This window comes from Nelumbo nucifera, chromosome 1 (genome assembly GCF_055504915.1).
Source record: "Nelumbo nucifera cultivar China Antique chromosome 1, China Antique-T2T, whole genome shotgun sequence".
Lineage (NCBI taxonomy): Eukaryota > Viridiplantae > Streptophyta > Magnoliopsida > Proteales > Nelumbonaceae > Nelumbo > Nelumbo nucifera.
Window position 1 is genome coordinate 158,622,020 of NC_142649.1, and position 21,417 is coordinate 158,643,436.

The window sequence follows — 21,417 nt, forward strand, 5'->3', positions numbered from 1 at the left end:
GCTAATTCTGAATATTTTTCCAAGACTGATTTGATTTTTTCAATTTCCTCGTTTTCAAGAATCTACAACAGGTGATGACATTATTGCCAGTATATTTTATGCTAAAAAAATAAGGGGTGCAGATATACCAATACTCAAGGCTTGGTTCAGATGATTTATCCTCCTCTGACAGCATAAAGTACACAAAATCTTCATAACCCATCTTCCCTTCAAACTTGCTAGTAAACTTTCTTGGAACCTGTAAGAAGATTAAAGCATAAAATTCAACAACATATATGTACCATTTTTCTTTCAATGACAAAATTCTCTTTTGTTTTATAATACGATTCAAATTTGAATCTTCTGTCTGAATCCTTTTTTGCAAAAAAAAAAAAAAAAAAAATCTTACGATTTTTGTTTGAATCCCATGATTTGATTCATAAATCCTATGACTTATACAATTCTTACAATTAACTGCGGTTCAAATAAATTCAATTAAAAACTAGCCCTCTACTTTGTCACTGTTATTGTTTACATTTAATTTTCTCAAGGGATACTTGTTTTAAATCCCTTACTAGAAAACGATATATCCATGGTGCCTAAGACCATAATTGAGTTTATTTGTTTATTTTCCACCATATATGGGTTACAGAGCTATTGTATGTGAATTATTTGACTTTCAAGTCAAACTTGATAGTATCGTCTTAGGCTTCCATTGTACAAGTGGTAAATTCTATTGTTTTAGGTATATATGATGGAAATTGATTAAAAATAGGGAAAAATCACTTTTCTTTATATATTTAGCCTTTTAGTATATCTATATTTAATTTTTTTAACAAGTTTCAAAAATATAGATATAATCTTACAATTTACTAATTTACTATATGATTAACGATTTCATTCAATTCAACTTTCTCTACGATTTAAAGTAGAGAGAGCTCGGATGGGAAGACTGTTAGAAGGATTTAAAGTAGGCAGTGGAGAAGTGGAGAAAACACTACTGCAATTTGCAGATGACACCCTTTTCTTCTGTGATGCAGCTTGGGATCAAATTTGGAATGTGAAGGCAATCTTGAGATGGTTGGGGGTGGAAACAGGTTTGCATATTAACATCCTGAAGAAAGAAATAATGGCTGTTGAGGAGGTGGCAAATTTGAAAGAGTGGGCAGATGATTGGGATTGTAAAGTTGGTAAACTCCCGTCTAAATATTTGGGCATGCCTTTGGTGGAAAACTGTAAATCCAAATCCATTTGGGAGCCCATCTTGGAGAAGGTGGACGAAAATTTAACATTGTGGAAGACCAAATACTTGTCGAAAAGGGGCAAAGTCACTTTAATTAAAAGTGTGTTGTCCTCCCTCCCTGTTTTCTATCTCTATTCCCAATTCCAGCAAAGTGGGCTGCATCTTTGGGAAAAAAAAAAGATGAGGGACTTTTTGTGGAGGGGACGGAAGGAAGAATCAAAATGTCACTTTGTAAACAGGAAGAAAATTTGCTGCACTAAAGCTAATGGGGGTCTAGGGATCAGATCAGTGAAAGATGTAAACACTGCATTGCTTCGAAAATGGTTATGGAGATTTGGTGAGCAGTCAGATAGCCTGTGGAGAAGGTTAATTGTAGCCAAATATGGGTCTAGTAGCAGAGAGTGGGAAACAGAAGAGGTCAGATCAGCCTATGGATGTTCAAACTGAAAGGCAATTCAGAATATACAGCCTCAATTTTTGAAGGGCATAAAATATAAAGTGAGAAATGGCCGGACAGATCTCTTTTGGAAGGATCACTTGTGTGAAGGTCCTTTGATGTCCATATTTCCTGATCTATTTGAAATAGCTACAAATAAGAATGCAACTGTAGCTGATTATTTGGTAAGACAGAGTGAATATTGCATGTGGAACCCCCATTCAGGAGGAATTTAAACGATTGGGAGGTTCCTTCTCAGATCAGCTTGCTTCAGATTCTATACGACTCAGAGACGACTGGTATAGGGGAAGACAAAAGAAATTGGATGTTTGAGAAATAGGGTAGCTTTTCTGTAAAATCATTTTTCAATTATGTAGCAAGGGAGGATACCACTTCTTTTCCAAGTGACAAGATTCAGATCAAAGATGTACCTTTTTTTTTAGATAAATGAGAGGATTTTATTAAACCAGCAAATAAGAGTTACGTGCAACCCATGGAAAAGGCACGAGATGTGACCTTTCCTTTAAAACTAGTTACAGAACTAAACTGGCTTTCTTTGTATGGTCAGCAGTGCTGGACAAGATCCTAACAAAACAGAATCTAGTCAGAAGAGGCTTAGAGGTGGCAGATTTGGCTTGTCCTTTATGCAATGGAAATGTGGAGTCGCCTAGCCATTTGTTGATTCACTGTGAGTTTACGCAATGGATCTGGTTAAGAATGGTAGATCTGTTTGGTGTAAAGCTGTGTTTCCCTGCCGATGTGAAGGGATTCATAGAGGCATGGTGTCTAGAAGGTTTAAGTAGGGCCAGAAAGGTAGCAAACTAGCATAGAGCATACTCCCCTCAGCAGTTTTCTGGGCTGTGGGGTGAGAAAGAAACAGGAGATTGTTTGAAGGGAATCACTCCAAAGGAAGCAATCTTAAGGAAAATACTGGGGATGGCTCATTCATGGTTGGCAGTTCACCCTTTATTTAGAAATAGATATTCTGGCTCTTTTTTTGCTTTTGATTTCCTATTTGTAAGGAATGGATAGTTTGTTTTGGGCATGGGGCTGTAATGAGCAGAACTGTATATCCTCTGTTCAGTTTCCCATTGTACAGAGGCTTCATTGTATTTTGTCTTTTTTATCTTATTGAAATACTTTACCATACAGTTTCAAGAAAACAAAACTTTCTCTATGATTTACAATACAATTACGATTTTCAGAAAATTGGTTGGGAGAACAAACCTGTGAAAAGATTCTGTCAACGATCCTGTATGTAAGAGCATGGTTACCATATCTGATAAGGTTCTCCTTATCAATTAAGAAATCATGATCCGTATCCAGCTCCCAAAACTTGCAGTATATAACATAGAAGTGTTCATAAGAGAAGTATCTACAGATGAAAAAAATAACGGATTTAGATTCATGTAGCACTAACGTCTTAAAACACAGAGATGTGATGCAAGGTGCTTCACTATCCCAAGGCATGAGGCATAAATCTCCTGAGCACATTTTTTTAATTAATAAATAATTAAAAATATAACAAACAAATATAAAAGTTATGAAATTTCCCACAAAAAAATAGGAAAAACTAGAAAAGTGATAGTTGTAATTTTTATTAAAAAACATCACATTGAAATAAAGAAAAAAATGATATTTAAAAAAGATACATCCATAAAGCTTAATGTGAAATTGTCAAATTCAAATTTTCAAATAGAATAGCTGGTGGTCAATGATGGTTTTTCCTTCTTTGTGTTTTGCAAATATACAATAAGGAGCATGTTAATGTTTATAATTTTGCCACTATTAAAAAGCTATTTAAAAGGGAAAATATACAAGGTGTACATATATAAAGCACTAAGGAGGCATATGCCTCATGAGGTGTACTCCTTTTAAAACACTGTTTAAAACTTAGCATTGGGGACACTAAACCTGGAACAGTGAATATACATTTTTCTATATTGATGGAGGTTATTTTGACTGAGCCTTCAAACAAAATGCAAAACAAATGTCCTATAGTAGGTTTCTACAAATCAACTCTGGAAAGGAAAATAGCTTTCCATGGAAAATAAATAAGTTTCACCTTTAAGAACCTAATCAACCTATTAGATGGCATACATTAGTATCACTGTATCAGTACATAAAACTGTCATAGATTGAAATGGTGAGAGGTATTGACTCATATTTGCTTGTATTTCCTGAAGAACATATTGTTATTCAAGAGATATGACATGATATTTAGGGGACCATAAAAATTGCTATACTGCATGACACCAGATAATATCCAAGCAATGATTTTCATACCGAAGATGGGGCTGGCACTCCTCCACCCACCTACCCTCTTTCATTAGCAACAAAGTAAACATTGTGCTAATGACATATAAGTAAGTCACGTTATCCAGTTATCAAAATCTGAGCTCAAAATCCAGTCCGGCTCAACTAGATTTGAATCTCAAAAATCAAATCCATTTGTAATTAGATCAAATTTGGATCTACCCTAATCCAGTCCATTTAAGAATTAAGATCGAGTCCAATAATATTACTCTGTATGTGAACATGGTTATTATTACATACAAGCAGAGGGGCCCCTGCATTGTAGGGGCTTGCAAAAGGTAAATTATTGTATATTTTTAATAATCAGATCGAGGTTCGGATTTTGCTGAATTCGATCTGAACCCGATCCGGTTTCACCCCTATAAATAAGATGATATAATAAGATCTCTTTACACATGTTGTCTCAGCGCACAAGTAGGGCTGTCAATGGACCGGATCCAACCCGACGGACCCGATGGACCTGAACCGATTGGGCCGGTTGTAGTTCCAAGAACTGGAACCAAAGGGTCAGTTTCAACTCCTAATATAGTGTCCCGATTATTATCAGTTCCCAGTCCGGCCACGAACTGATTCAGACCCGACCCAAGCTATATAGATAATATATATAATATTTGTTAGTGGTGTTAGTGAAGGGGTATTTCGGTCTTTGTACTTGTTGAGAATGTTGATGTGTACTGTTATGTTAGTTCGAGTGCCTCTAAATTAAAGAAGGGCACTTAAGTCTTTTCCAATAAGTTAATAATATAATAACAGGTCTGGCCGAATCCAGGGATTACTTTTTCTCTAATTCGAACCAGCCTCTCTCTCTTTCCTCTCTTTTCTCTCTTCCTCTTTCCTCTCCTACTTCTTGCTGTTTACTTTACAGTCAACGAACAAGACAGAATTCTAGGGCAGGTCAAACTTTAACATGGTATCAAAGCGAGGTTCAACAAATCAGACTTGCTAGAATTCTGTCTTCTGTGCATTCGAATTAGGGTTTCTCTTGGGTTCTCAGCTGTGAGTTGGAGACTAGGAAAAGGGCTGAAAAGGAGTGATCGCCCTCTTCCCAGGAGGTTCCTATGCCTCCAATTGTGTCGTTGGTGATTGGTTGCTGTGGTTTCTAAGCCCTAGTTAGGGCTGGTACGTGTGGTGCAGTGGTGTCTCAGCCCTTCGTGTGGTTGGCCTTCAGGCGATGAGGTAAAGTTTTTTTTATGCATATTATCTATTATGGAATACATGAGAGGTGTAGTACAGTTCGCATGATGGGTTTTCAGATTGCAGTATGCTAGGGTTTATTCTGGTTTGTGTGTGATTCGAAGGGCAATAGTGTCTACTTAATGGTGAAACTTCCTATAGCTGTGGATTAGGGTTTGTGGTGTTGCAGTTTTCAGCATTTAATATTGCTGAAATCAGTGTGCAGACTTTGGTGAGTAGGGTTTGTGGTGTTGCAGTTCTCAGCATTTAATACTGCTGAAACCAGTGTGCAGATTTCGGTGAGTAGGGTTTGTGGTGTTGCAGTTCTCAGCATTTATTACTGTTGAAATCAGTGTGCAGATTTCGGTGAAGTGTCTGTGTGTAGTGTGCAGTGTGTAGTGCTCATAATTCAGTGCTCAGAATTCAGTGATAAGGGAGTTCGGCAATGGCAGATAATAGTGATAGTAAACCTAGTGTCATGATATCTACTGACTACCTGAATGTCCAAATGACCTCCATTAAACTGAATGGAGAGAATTATGTCCCTTGGGCCAAGTCTGTAGAGGTTTTTCTGAAGGCGAAGAAGAAAGTGAAGCATATAAGAGAGGAGAAACCCCCCGCTAATTCTCAGGAGTATGAAGACTGGGAACAGGAAGATGCACAGATCATTACATGGTTGTGGAACAGTATGGAACCCAAAATCAATGTGAACTTCATGTTTCTTGACACAGCCAAAGAGGTGTGGGATCATGCTAAGAAACTATATTCAGGTCAGGATAATACCACTAGGGTATATCAACTGTATCAAGAATACTTCAATCTGCAACAGGGAAATCAGAGCCTTGAGGAGTACTATGCCAATGTGAGGAATATCCGTAATTAGTTAAATGTTTATCATCCTCTCACTTCTGATGTCAAAGTTCAACAACAACAGCAAGAGCAGCTTGATGTGACACGTTTTTTGGTGGGGCTGAAGTTTGAGTATGAACCAGTACGAGCCCAGATACTAGGGGGATCTGCTCTTCCATCTTTAGAGGAGGTGTTTGCTCGTCTTCGGAGGGCTTCCATTGGATCTATAGATTCTAATGTCTCCGATAAATCAGCATTCACAGTGTCGAGAGGTCGAGGTGGCAGAAGTGGGGCTCGAGGAGCCCAGTCTGGCAGGAGTGGTAGTGGTGGATCTACACATATCCGTGGTGGTGGTCGAACTGGAGGCAGAGATTCAGGGGGAGCTTGTGGTAGAGGACGTGGCTCGGGTCCTCGGAAGTGTACTCATTGTGGTTTGGATGAACATACCATTAACTACTGCTATGACTTACATGGTCCTCCCTCGACGTGGGCCAACCATGCCATGACTAGTGACACCAGTTTCAGCTCTAGATAGGAGAACCGGTCAACTGACCCGATGCCTTCTACTCCCTCAGATGGTACAGGCAAGGAGATGGTGAGTGTTCCTCGGGATGAGTATGAGAGGTCTGTTCAATCCGAGTCGCAGCAGAACACAGCTTCCTTTGCACGCTCAGGTATGGCTTGTTTGGCATCCACACCCAACCCCTGGATTATTAACTCTGGAGCCTCCGATCACATGACGGGAACTCCAGGTGTGTTTTCATCTCTCACTCATTGCTCAACATCACAATCTGTTACCCTTGCTAATGGCACCACATCATCTATATGTGGTGTTGGTAATGTTGACCTAAACCTTGTATCCCTATCCTCTGTTTTATATGTACCTAAGCTTCCATTTAATCTTATGTCTGTTAGTAAGCTGACCAAGTCCCTTAAGTGCTCCATCACTTTTTACCCTTCTATGTGTGTTTTTCAGGATCTCAAGACGGGGATGAAGATTGGTGGAGGGCATGAAGCCGGTGGACTATATTATCTTGATGGTGGTGGACGAACGTCAACGGCCCTTCAGTCATCCATTTCTCCTCTCCAGTGGCATTGTAGATTTGGTCATCCTTCACTGAAAGTGTTGCAGTCCTTAGTCCCTTCATTGAGTCAACTTTCTGTTTTAGATTGTGAGTCATGTCAATTTGGGAAACACCATCGTGTTCCCTTTTGTTCTAGGGTCGATAACCGTGTGTCGAGTCTTTTTTCTTTAATTCATTCAGATGTTTGGGGTCCTTATAAAGTGATGTCATATAATGGATACCGATATTTTGTTATTTTTGTTGATGACTGTTCAAGAATGACGTGGCTCTATTTAATGAAAGAAAGAAGTGAATTATTTGCCATCTTCCAGAAATTTTATGCTGAGATCCGCAATCAATTTGGCGTTCACATCAAAATTTTCCGTTCTGATAATGGTCGTGAATACTTGTCTTCATCTTTTCAAGAATACTTGGACCAACATGGCATTATACACCAAATTTCATGTACCTACACTCCGCAACAAAATGGGGTTGCTGAGAGAAACCGCCATCTTGTAGAAACGGCACGCTCCCTCATGCACCACATGAATGTTCGCAAAATCTTTTGGAGCGATGCAATGCTCACCTCTTGTTTCTTAATTAATCGGATGCCCACGTCTATCCTTGATGGTCGTTCTCCTTTTAGTGTCTTATTTCCCAACATGTCTCCGTTTCCGCTTTCTCCTCGGGTATTTGGGTGTGTCTGCTTCGTTCATAATCTGGGTCCCGAGAATGACAAGTTAGATGCACGTTCCCTGAAGTGTATCTTCCTTGGCTATTCCCGAACTCAGAAAGGGTACAAGTGTTATCATCCCAGTTCTCGTCGTTCCTTGGTATGTGCTGATGTTACATTCTTCGAGTCTACTCCGTTCTTCGTGGGGTCCGGTGCTGCTGCTTCCTCCACATCACCACCTCCTCTTCCTCTTCCTGTGGTTGATCCACCTCCTCTTGTTCCGGTCATGCCTACGTCCTTGCCTCCGGTGCCACCATCGGTTGACCATCCACCCATCTGTCACGTGTATACACATCGCCCGCGTGTACTGGCTGCAGCTCCTCAAGCTTCATCACCGTTGACAGATCCAGCTCCAGCTCCGACACCAGCCTCTGACCTAGATCTTCCTATTGCCTTCCGAAAAGGTAAACGTACTTGCACCCTTCACCCTATTTCCAATTTTGTTTCACTTACCCACCTCTCTGCCTCCCATCGCCAGTTCATCTCTTTGTTATCCTCCGTGGTTGTTCCTAAGGATGTCCAGGAAGCCCTTACCTCTCCAGAGTGGTGCCGTGCTATGGAAGAAGAGCTCTCTACTCTGCATCATAATCACACTTGGGATCTCACCGCTCTCCCTCCTGGGAAGCAGGTTGTCGGTTGTAAGTGGGTGTATAGTGTTAAGTACTTGCCAGATGGTCGTGTTGAGTGCCTGAAGGCGCGGCTGGTTGCCAAAAGGTACTCCCAAACCTATGGCATTGACTAAACAGAGACATCCTCCCCGGTTGCTAAGATAGGGTCAGTTCGTGTCATCATCTCCCTTGCAGGAGGGAGATGATGACATACTGCTTGTGAACTAGTGTGGCTGAGGAACCTACTACAGGAGATAGGATATGACATCAGTACTCCAATGAAGCTCTATTGTGACAATCAGGCAGCGGTTCATATCTCTTCCAATCCAGTGTTTCATGAAAGAACCAAGCACATCGAAGTTGACTGTCATTTTGTGAGAGAGAAGGTGCTGAATGGGGTGATAGAAACTGCATATGTTAGTACGGGAAACCAGTGGGCAGACTTGTTTACAAAAGGTTTGAGTCGAGGGAGAGTGGACTACATATGTAACAAGCTGGGATTATATGATATATACTCACCAGCTTGAGGGGGAGTGTTAGTGGTGTTAGTGAACGGGTATTTCGGTCTTTGTACTTGTTGAGAATGTTGATGTGTACTGTTATGTTGGTTCGAGTGACTCTTACTTAAAGAAGGGCACTTAAGTCTTTTCCAATAAGTTAATAATATAATAACAGGTCTGGCCGAATCCAGGGATTACTTTTTCTCTAATTCGAACCAGCCTTTCTCTCTTTCCTCTCTTTTCTCTCTTCCTCTTTCCTCTCCTACTTCTTGCTGTTTACTTTATAGTCAACAAACAAGACAGAATTCTAGGGCAGGTCAAACTTTAACAATATTTAATATATATATATATATTACACATTTATTTATTTATTTTTATAATCGTGTCTGTCATGTCAGATCCGATTGTCTTGAGAACCGATCGATTCGGTTCTAGGTCTATAAATTACAGACCCTATCGGGTTCGGGTCCTCAGTATTTCATGTCAGGTCGATTCCAATTCCAACTGGCCCCAACCCAGACCTGACTAGCTCTACACGAGAGAGAGAGAGAGAGAGGTTATAACTTATAAGAGAAAAAAGGAGGGACTCAGTGCAGGGCATATAATCCTGTTTAAGAAGCTGAATAGTGGACTTCTCACACGTAGGAAGGGGAGCCACGCGCAAAATCAAGATTTTCCTCGCACGCTCACTTTAAAACCCACATGTGGGGATACCATTTTCTCAACGCTAAATGCATCCACATATCCACATTTCGTAATAATATATATATATATATATTGATAATAAGCAAGCCATGCAATTAATAATAAAATATGATATTTTATTGAAACAGTAAAGTATTCTGTCAAGAGGGATTGACCAAAAAATCTACTAAAGGGTATACCCCCGAACAGCCTATGTGTTGAATTGTTGATAACCATAAACATAAGGTGCCTTTGAAGTCTGTTTTGAGGCACCTCTTTAGAGCTTGATCTGTTTTCAAAGATTCGCCTCTCCTCCTTTGTCCACCTCTAGAAAAATTTGTTCACAATAACCCTTCCACCCTGTTTTACCCTCTGTTGACCACTCCACCCTGAATGCCACCTCTGTGTAAATTCTATTTCTCATTTCACTATTTTTTATGAGTAATAGTGAAATTTTATTAATTCATAAACTGATTTAGATTCGTAATCTCATACAACATCCCTTGGAAAGGCGCAAGCTGCAGAAAATGTTCAAAGAATCGGACGGGCATGGAACCAAAAAAGGGAGAGAGGTTCACGGGTCAAAGGTCGAACTGGAGGTCGAACCATGATGATGTGGCATATACATATATATACTACCAGTCATATAAATACTATATATAAGCCTTTTAACTTACATTTTCTTTAAAATACATGCATAATAATGTAGTATATATAATAAATAGTCATTAATTAGCACGAGTAAAGAGGTAGATTAGTGGTAATTAAGTAATATGTGAGAATAAGAGGTCTTGAGTTCAAATCTTGTTAACAACATTTTAAAATTTCACGTATGTATGGACCCGGGCGGTTTCATGAAACCAAGACCGGTTCACCAGTTCAACCAGCCAGTTAGCCGATTTTTAGCGGGTCTTAAGCAAGTCCGGTTATTGGGGTATGACCGAACCAATCAGGGCCCCTGGTCATGGTTCAACCGGTTCAACCGCCCGGTCCGATCTAGTTTTCTAAACAATGGCTGCAGCCTCTCCCAATAGCTTACGAGGAGCATTTCTCGTTTCACCTTTCACTACCTCGTTACGAGGAGCATTTCTAAACCGGTTCACCGTTCACTACCTCGGAGGCTGAACTATTTTTGCCTCCAGCTGACAGGTTCGACCATTCAGGACAAACAGGTCAGACCATGCCACATCAGCAAATGTGCAAGGTGTGTGTGTGTGTGTATATGTATATGTATATGTGTTTCTAGGTATGTATAAACATGTATTTGCCCTCTTTTCAGGCAAAATCTTTTAGACTTGGAGTTGGATCAGATGCTGGATCTACTGCAGCTTTTACAGAGGCAAATTATTTCAGTAAATATGGAGGAAGAATGGACTTGGAAGTTGGAAGTGGAGTGCAGATGGCTGTTTTTCAGTCAAATCTTTGGCATCAAGCTTTGCAAGATGAATATTACCGGCTTTCCTAGTAAACAGGTGTGGAACCCAATCAGTCCCTCCAAGTCAAACTTTCTTGTTTGGGTGCTGGTTCTAAACAAGTGCCTATCAAAGTCAATTTGGATAGGCAAGGAGTGCAGATTCCAGACCTAAAATGTGATCTGTGTGGGCTCATCCCAGAGATGATTGATCACCTTAGCATTCACTGCTCAATATCAGCTGAGATTTGGGAGCATTTCCTCAAAGCTGCTGGTATTAACTGGATCATGCCTGGATCTGTCAGAGTTATTATGCTGCTGGAAGCTGCCTGGTCTGAAGAAAAAGGGGAAGCTGATTTGGAAGACCATTCCTGTGGCTTGTTTAGTGTCTATATGGTCTAAAAAGAAACAATCGAATTTTCTGTAACAAAGTGAGAAGTTCAAAGGACCTAATCCAGCTAACAGTGAACAAGCTTGGCTCTTGAATATCTGTAATTCCTGAGTTTAAGCATCAGAATGTGTTCCAGATGCTTTGCTCTCGGTCTGTGTGGAATTTGTAACCTGTCTTCTTCACTGTTGTGATGCACCAGGAAGATGTTGTAATCTTTTTCCTCTATCATCAATAAAATGCTTACCATACCTTTCAAAAAAATGAATAAAAATGTATAGTTATAGTTGTCAAGGTGACGCCTAGGCAGGTGACTAGGTGGTTTCCTGAGGTCTCCTTGCCCAGACGACTGATGGTTTTTACATTAGACGCCGCCCAGATTATTAGGTGGGCACCTATATTCAAATCGGGCACCTAGTGTTTTTTTTTTTTACCAGCAAAAGAGAATTTTATTTGAAATTAGGTTAAAATAAGGTTTTACAGCTTTGTGTATGGGATTAAATCTTTTTTTTTTTTATCAATAACACTTTCATTAAATCATCAATAGAAGATTTACAAAAGGAAGACAAACACGCTTATCTTCCAAGAGCACCAAAGAACCTCAAGAAAAATAAAAAAATAAAAGAAAAATAAAAGAAAAATAAAGAAAAAGAAAAAGAAAAGAAAGAAATAAAGAAATAAAACACACTACAGTTACAGCTTGGCCCAAAAAAGTGAGCCCCTTTCTGCCCCCTGTTTAGCTAAACCATCAGCTAGGGAATTAGCCGATCTTTTAACCCAACGTATCTTAACTTCCATCTCCCGCACCAGCCACTTGAATTTCCTCCTCTCATTATTGTACTTCCATAAACCATTGTGATCTTTAAGCAGCCACCCTATCACCACCTCTGAATCCCCTTCAATTAAGAGTTTCATAATGTCCAACTCCTTAGCTTTTTAGACTCCTTCCATAACTGCAAAGATCTCAACTCTAAGGGAGTCACCCACTCCAATTGGGCCTGAGAACATGGCAGAAATGACCCCATTTTCATCCCTAAAAACACCCCCAATCCCTGATTGTCCCAGATTTCCCCTACTACACCCATCAAAGTTTAGTTTCACGACACCACTAGGTGGAGGGGTCCAAGCCACACATATTACTGACTTAGTTTGTGTGCAACTTGCAGTTTCACCCCACTTCCTCAACAAGTCATCCACAGTGTAATCTGTGAAAAGCTCCAAAGATTTCAGCCACTGTACCGCCCTAATTTGAATGATAGCCCTCAGATCTGTTGCTCCTCTCTGAGCTTCTGAGAATATCCTAGAGTTTCTTTCTTCCCAAAGTGTCCAACACACTGCAGCCCTTAGTCCTCTCCACATTGTCCTTCCCCTTTTTATCCGCCACCTGAAAAAAGAAGGGGAAAAAAGGCCTTGCAAGTCTGATGGGGGGTTCCAACTGCAACCAAAAAGGGACAAAGCCCATTCCCAAATTAATCTCGCAAAATGGCAAGACACCAGTAGGTGAAAACCAGTCTCCCCATCCGCTTTACAAAGAACACACCACTGAGGTGACAAACAAGTATTGGGTCTCTTCTTTTGGAGTAAATCACCAGTGTTGATTCTTTCCAAATAGGCTTCCCAACAAAAACTACCAACCCTAGGAGGTATTGCTCTGCACCAAACCTCATCAACAAGAAAAGGACAGAAGGTAGGACTGGTGGACTGACTTAAGACTTTGAAGAAAGAAGCACAAGAAAAAATGCCATTGGGAGAAGGTGTCCAAATTCTAGAATCCGCCCTAGTGGGGTCTAAGACAACGTTATCAAGAATTGCAATAAGGCTCAAAATAGTGTCAAAGTCTGAGTCCCTCAAATCCCTTCTTAGACCCAAGTTCCACCCAATCCTAGAAATGGAAGAGGACGGGGTGGTAAAAGACGAGATTGGCTCATTTTTCAAATCAGAAAGAGCAAACAAAGAAGGAAACTGATCCTTTAGAGGGGCACTCCCCACCTAGGTTTGTTCCCAAAATTTTATGGAGTTACCAGAATTCAAATCATACCTGATATAAAGGGAGAAAACTGGTAGCAGGGCATGAATGGCTTTCCAAGGAGAATTGTTTGTGGTCCTAGCTCTGATTCCAGCATCCCATCCATTATGCTCCAGCCCATGAATACTTGCCACTATTCTAGCCCAAAGCTTCTCCTTCTCCAAGGGGAATCTCCACAACCACTTTCCCAACAGAGTCGTATTCCTTCTCCTAATATTCCCAAGCCCCAAACCACCACAAGTCTTACTCCTACAAACTATCTCCCAGCTCACTCTATGATCCCTCTTTTCCTCTCCCGGTTCCCATAGGAAATCTCTCATTAACTTCTCCAATCTATTAGCAACCTTCACTAGGATTTTAAACACCAACAGGAAAAAGATAGGTAAATTAGCAAGCGTGGCCTTAATAAGAGTAATTCTCCCACCAAGAGAGAGGTAGTTCTTTTTCCAATACACCAGTCTTTTTTCGAACCTTTCCACCACCGGGTTCCAAAAGCTCTCTCTCATGGGATTATCCCCTAAAGGCAACCCTAAGTAGTTCAAAGGCCATCCCGAGACTTCACACCGCAACACTTCAGCACTTTCCCTGATCTCTCCCTCCTCCAAATTCACCCCCACAACACAACTTTTCCCAAGGTTAACTTTTAAGTTGGATATTTGCTCAAACAGTTGTATCACCGACTTCAAATTCCTAATAAAGCTCACATTACCTCCTTCACAAAACAGAATCGTGTCGTCAGCAAACTGCAAGTGAGTAAGAGGGGTTTCCGCACTCCCAACTCTCCAGCCTCTAATGAGCCCCCTAGAATCTGCTCTGTGAATCAATTTCCCCAAAACCTCCGCAATTAGAATGAACAAGAAAGGAGAAAGGGGGTCTCCTTGTCTTATACCCCTATTGGCTAGAAAGAAGTCTACCACTGTCCCATTCACTAGCACTGAGTAATGACAATTCCAGACACAACCCATAATCCACTTACACCATCTAGCCCCAAACCCAAATTTAGTCAAAACTTTCCTCAAAAATTCCCAGTCCACCAAGTCATAAGCCTTTTCCAAGTCCAACTTACAAACCACTCCCTTCTTCTTACCCCTCTTAAAGTTTTCCACACTCTCATTAGCAATTAAAATCTGATCAGTAATTTGTCTTCCATTCACAAAAGCTCCTTGGTAGTGTGCAATGATATCTGGCAAAACCTTCTTCAGCCTCAAAGACAACATTTTTGCAATGATCTTATACAAGCTATTAACCAAGCTAATTGACCTAAAATCCTTCGGGTGGGAAGCATCTTTCTTTTTAGGAATCAAGGCTATAAATGTGGAGTTCACACCCGGATTGACAATTCCTCTCCTGTAAAACTCCTCAAAAACCTGCAAAAGATCATCTTTCAAAATGTCCCAACAGTCCTGATAAAAAACCATTGTGAACCCATCCGGCCCTGGGGCTTTTGTTCTATCCATAGAAAAAACAGCCTCCTTGATCTCTTCTAAACTAAAGCTTCTCTCCAACCTTCTCCTATTCTCCACCCCTACATCTGGCCAATCCAAACCTTCTACCCACACCCTTCTACACACTAACCTTCTTAGGATAGATTTGAAGTGCTCCACACAAGCCCCAGCAATCTCCTTTGATGGACTAACTCAACTCCATCTACTACCAATTTGGAGATCAGGTTCTTCCTTCTCCTGCCTTCTGCTAGAGAGTGGAAAAACCTAGTGTTTCTGTCCCCCTCTTGCACCCATTTACACCGAGATTTTTGCCTCCAGCTAATTTCCTCCTTGTGCAGGCAGTCCTCTAACTATCTTCTTAAATCTCTCCTGAGCTCAATGTCTTCCTCTCCAAGTTCTCCCCTTTCTTCTTTAGAGTCAAGGCTTTCAATCTTATCCAGCAGATCTCCCTTTCTTTTTTCTATCCTCCCAAACTCCACCAAATTCCACTCCTTGATTTTTGCTTTCAAAAATTGAAGTTTCTTATGGAATTTCATCCCCTCCCATTCCACCAAAGGGTTACACTCATACCACCACTCCCTCACTTTGTTGTTAAACCCTGGGTGGAGTAACTACATATTTTCAAATCTAAAGGGGGTAGGACCTCCACACCTTCTTTCCTCCTTACATAACACTATGGGCCAATGATCGGAGGTCACCCTTGGAAGAGCTCTAGAAGCCAAGGTTCCCCAATGAACTTCCCAATCCAGAGAGAACAGGAATCTATCCAATTTAGAGCAAATGGGTCTAGATTGGAGATTTGACCAAGTAAATGTCTTATGGGCTAGGGGGATCTCTTTAAGCTCAAAGTCATCCACAAAGTTGTTAAACTTCCTCATGCTTTTTGTCATCCTTTGGTTAACCTTATTGGATTCCTCCGAGAATCTAATCACATTGAAATCCCCGCCCATGCACCAGGGCCCATCCCACAACCCTCTAACATCCGCCAATTCCTCCCACAACTCCTTTCTCTTTCTGTAGTCATTCAATCCGTAAACATTTGTGAGAACCCACATAAAATCACCTTCATACTGCTTAAACTTCACAGAAACCGAGAACTTTCCAATCAACTCCTCCAGGCCTTCAACCACATCCCTCTTCCACATTGTTACAATCCCCTCGGATGCACCCCAAGAGGGAGCAACCACCCAACTGATTCCCCTAGCTTTCCAAACACTCCGTGCCCAATTGTTATTAAACTCCATTCTCTTAGACTCTTGCAACAGCACAATGTCTCAAACCGTTTTATTACCTCTTTTATTGTCGCTCTCTTCCTTGCACTCCCAATTCCCCTCACATTCCAACTAAGGATCTTCATTCCACTTCTTATTTAAACCCCTTGCCACCTTCCACTACTTTCCCCCTTTCCTCCTATCTCCTTTTACCCCGAGATTGTTGTCTCCTACATCTCTCATCAATCTCTCTACTTCACTCAATCTCCTCTTCTTTGTTCTGATCTCCTTCTTCCTCTTCTGTAATCTTTCTTTCAACACATTCAAATCTTCCAACCTACAGCCCAACTTCTCTATAAATTCAGCTAGCAAGTCTTCTCTCACCGACTCCTCCACCCCTACCCTTCCTACAGAAACCCCTTCATCTTTGCCCATCTGCCCGTTCTTCCTCTCCCCTGGTCCCACCTTTGTTCTTTCCACTCCATCCAACCTCCCTCTCCTATTACTTCCCTCCTTCCTTGTTCCTTTCCCTCCAACTCTACCCTCAAACCTTTCCTTCCTCTCCACTAGCCCCTCCCCTTCCCTTCTCCAAATCAATTTTCCTTCCACTTCCTTAACACTTTTTCAATAATTTCCCACACTTTTTCACTCCTAAACCTTCCTTCCCTCACCTTCCCACTTTCCTTCATCCCCTTCTCCCCCTGTTCGGAGAGCCCGCCTTCTAGTACGGCTGCATATTCATGGGCTACAGGACATGGAACGGAAACGGAATCTAGAACCAAAGACACAGGAGACACGTTAGTAGCACAAACCGAATTCACTGGGTTACCTGGGATTGGTGGACAGGCTAGAAAAGGATTGCTCCCGGCCTCCCTCTCAAGCTCCAGAGGTTGGTAAACATCTATCTCCCTTAGTTGGTTGGGAAGTACTTTTGTCCTTTGGTCAACCTGGTGATCTTTCCCCTCTGCCCCTGATTCACCCCTATATGGTGTGTTCCTGCTCAGCTTCCTGTTCTCCCGGTTTACCCCTTCTGATAATCCTTGCACACTCTGAAATCTTGGAAATGAGTTGACCCGATTGCAACCTACACCCTGAAATAGGCTAGCAATACTCCACCCATCCACGTCACCACCAGCACAACTACCTTCGTCGTTTACACTGCCCACACCGGTACCATCAGCAGAAAGGTCTTCCGCTTCTTCATCTCCTTCACTGCACTGCGCCCATCCTTCATCCTTCTCTTCCCTCTCTTCAGATCTTTCCCTAGTGAATCTTGGATTCGGCCTTTCTGAAGAGCGTCGCAATTGGTTATGCTCCTCCAAACATCGCCGGGAAACCCACTGCAACGCCGGTTTCTTCTCCAACTTCCGCCGCTGCGCACAAGCCCCCCCTATCTCACGACTTGGGACGATGATAGACCATTAGCATTGTCTATCAGCGCCCCAAGAGAAACCCCTTTGCCCCGACTCACGTGACTATTTAAGTTATCACGTGGGTCCTTAAAATGGATCCCCCTTTCGGGGTTACGCCCACCCGACCCGCCCGCGTGACCTTTTAAGTTGTCACGTGGGCCCTTCCATTACTGTCCCGGCTCAACCTTCACCCCACCCGACCCACCCGCCACCTTCAACGGTTCAGACCAACCCTTTCGGCTCCCCACCCCACCCTGCCCTTTCGCCACGTTAGCAAAAGAAGAGAATCCTGCAATTAAGTTGCTTAATTCAAACCTGTTTGAAAAAATTTCCTTAACGAGATTTCTTGTCATTTGGTTTTCCCCAACCAGCTCAGTAACCCCAAAAAAACCTTTCATCTGCTCTACCTTTTCGACTCCCAACCTACGCCCTCCACGTGTCCACCACCCCACCAGCTCATCATCTTCTACCTTAGGAACACCTCCCCACCACGACCATTCAACTTCAGAGGCCACCCACACCTTGTACCAAGCATCATCCGAGCGTACTTCAATGACCCTCGGCAAGTTCTCGTACCTTACACCAGCGACCTGTAACTCCACGACACCCAGAAATCGCTTATCAGCTTTCATCAAGATGCCTCCCAGACAATGCACGATGTGTTCAAGAACAGAGTTCCGCCAGAGGTGAAAAGGAAGGCCTACAAGCTTCAGCCGGACACAACCATCTTGGACTTCGACTTCATTGCAAAATGGACTCCAGTTCTGAACCTGTATCAGAACTCCATCCACCTCAACTGCTTTAAGACTTAGCTCCTAGTCGCCTACATCAAGCACAGCTTTCGTCTCTACAAAAGGGAACAACATTGCTTCACACCCAGATCCTAACTCCCCTACCACTGTACACAGAACCCTTCTCCAGTCTGTCACTCCTCTATCAGCCACTAACACCTTTCTTTTCTTCCACTCATCCTTCCCTGCTCCTACCAATAATCTTCGAAGGCTAGAAGCGCAAGCAACCACCACCGGAGTGCCTTGCACCTCTACGCTCCCAGAGGAACTAATCGAGGCTGCCCCTTCCTAAGCTTTGACCAGTTCTCTTCACCCCCTCTGCTCTCTTCACTTCCAAGGCTACAAGAAAAGACTGTACCACCTTCACAAAGTCCATCCACCCTTTCCGTAGCCTCCCTTCTGGCACACACAGTAGTTGCTTTTCACTTGTTCCAAAAAACTCCACCACAGATATAAACCATCCCTTTCTGTTTCTTTTCAATTCTGTTACATACTTCTTACCTGGTACAGCCAAAGAATTTGTCCATCCAACCACCTTACCAGAGTTGATAGCCCCATCTATGAAACCTTTCAACCAGACTAAGACCTCCTTTGACACCAACACAGTCGCCTTGTTAATCTCTATGATTTTCAAAACATCCTCACCTTTGATCCTTTCCTCTTCGAACTTGAAAGTCTTGGCTTCGATCGACACCTCAGACCTCCACCTTCCTACTACTCTGAACCTGCCCTCGTCCAAGAACCTACCTTCCATGTTCACCATTCCCTCAAAGACTTTTTTTGAGTAAAACCATGTATTGGGAAGCTATTCATTGTATGGGATTAAATCTCCCACACCATTACAAATTTCTGTCCCACTTTACATTGCAGCCCAAAACAAAGGTTGCCTTAAAGCCCCATGTTTAGCAAGACAATCAGCTAGCCCATTTGCACTCCTTCTAACCCATTTGAATTCAGCCTCTACCTCCCTTGCAACCTTTTCCACTTCCCTTATCACTTGTTTGAATGTCCACAGAGTACTTCTATTGTTTTTAGCCCAAGAAATGATCACCTTAGAGTCCCCTTCAACCTCAATATGCCTCATTCCAAGTTGCTTAGCTATCTTCAGTCCTTGTTGCAATACCATTAACTCAGCTTTTAGAGAGTTGTACATGCCAATCGGTCCAGAGAACAAAACTAATATTCTCCTTTCAGAATTTCCGATTACTCCCCCAATACTTGGCAGTTGGGCGCCTAGTGTTATTAGTCCATCATTTTTTTGTGAAATATCATTGGGTGTCTTACATTTATAAGATAGGACCTGTCATATAGTAAAATTTTTTATTTGTCTAATGTCTTCTAATACACTAAAATGGTTTTGTTTCTTCTTCTTGTAGGGCTTTCTCATTCTGTCGAACAAAGTCTGTAGGAAGGAGAGGGTGAGCAGGAACTCCACTTACACGTCTTACATTTATAAGATAGGACCTGTCATATATTAAAATTTTTTATTTGTCTAATGTCTTCTAATACACTAAAATGGTTTTGTTTCTTCTTCTTGTAGGGCTTTCACATTCCGTCGAACAAAGTCAGTAGGAAGGAGAGGGTGAACAGGAACTCCAGTTACTCCACCAGAATGCTTCAGCTTCAGCTCGAGTTTCTTCTTCTTCTGGTCTTCAGCTCCAGAAGACCAGAATGGCAAGAACGAACCAGACGGTCCAGACCTTGTTTTGTCTTCTCTTCCTCTTCTTTCAGTTCGCCCAGGCCCAGATTTCAGAACTTTTTTTCTTCAGTTCTTATTATTATTATTATTATTTCAGTTCTTCTTTCAGGGGCAGATTTTTTCTTCAGTTTTAAGTTACAAAACAGGGGCTCTGCCCCCCCCCCCATTTTCTTGCTCAGTTTTGAGTGAAGAAACTGGCTCTGCCCCACTCTTTTTTTTTTTCATTTTATGCTTATGGGTTCACAACCATGTGAAATCAATTTATTTTATATCATTTTTTGGTTCATTGTTGTGTGAAGAAACAGTGGTTGTTCCGTTAGAAAATAGGTATGAAATCGATTTATTTTGTATCAGTTTTTTTTTATAATTGAAAATGATTTCATTAAACAAGAGAAATGAGATTTTACAAGAATCCCTTGGAGAGGCACGAGATGCAGCCTCCCCTAAACATTACAAGAAATCAAAAATAAAATTACAATGCTGCCCAGAATAAATGGTCCCTAGTAGACCCCTGTTTAAAAAGATGATCAGCCAAGGCATTTGCCTCCCTACCCACCCACTGATATCTACATGTTATGTGTCTTGTTAAGCATTTAACTTTTTTGATGAGACCCCTATAACTCCAAACAACTGAGTCTGGATTTGACAGCCAGCCCACAATCACCTTAGAATCCCCTTCAATCAATAGGTTCAACACTCCTAGTTGACTAGCAATCTGAATTCCCTGTACTGCAGCCAATATCTCAACTCTTGTAGAGTCCCCTATCCCCATTGGGCCTGAGAATAAGGATATGATGTTGCCATTCTCATTCCTCAATACTCCTCCAATGCCAAACGGTCCTGGGTTACCCTGACTGCTTCCGTCAAAATTCAGTTTAAAAAATCCTTCTGGGGGAGTTACCCAAACTGTAGTGGCTCTGGTTTTTCTAACCAAAGTGTGTGCAACTGTGGCCCAATTCCTCCAGATGTCATCAAATGAAAAAGATACATTCCTTGGAAAATTCACTTCTGTAAAGGACCTCTCTTTATCTTGGAAAATTCTAGCATTTCTTTCTTCCCAAATTGTCCATAGGGTGGCTGCTCTGAAACATCTCCACATACTCTCCCTCGTTTTGTTAGGCAAGCAAAGGTAGTTGGTGAGAATAATGATTTTACCTCTGTTGGTTGATTCCACCTAAATCCAAACAAAACAAACATCCAGTCCCAAAGAGTTGCAGCAAAGGAACAAGAAACCAGTAAGTGGTAACAGTCCTCACTATGAGAATTGCACAATACACACCAGTTAGGGAATAAACAAATGAAAGGCTTTTTCTTTTGTAAGTTCTCTAAAGTATTAATTTTACCAAGGTACACTTCCCAGCAAAAAACAGCAATTTCGGGGGGCAGGCTTTGTCCAAACTTCTTTCACTGGGAAAGGCTCAAAAGAAGTACTCAAACAAAGGAATTTGA

The 21,417-nt window shown here is 41.7% G+C and overlaps 1 protein-coding gene across 2 annotated transcripts in view; it reads right to left on the reverse strand.

The window, feature by feature from the left end:
• The window catches only part of LOC104602848 (serine/threonine protein phosphatase 2A regulatory subunit B''beta-like), a 56,765-nt gene that overhangs the window by 14,159 nt on the left and 21,189 nt on the right, over nt 1–21,417 (reverse strand). For both annotated transcript variants that reach the window (XR_736124.3, XM_010266702.3), the window contains exons 8-9: nt 2,886–3,033; nt 129–238 (exon numbers count right to left, since the gene is read on the reverse strand). Coding sequence is in view for 1 of the 2 variants with exons in the window: in XM_010266702.3 (XP_010265004.1) it covers nt 129–238; nt 2,886–3,033 (258 nt within the window). In the remaining variant the exon portion in view is untranslated. The remainder of the gene's footprint in view (nt 1–128; nt 239–2,885; nt 3,034–21,417) is intronic.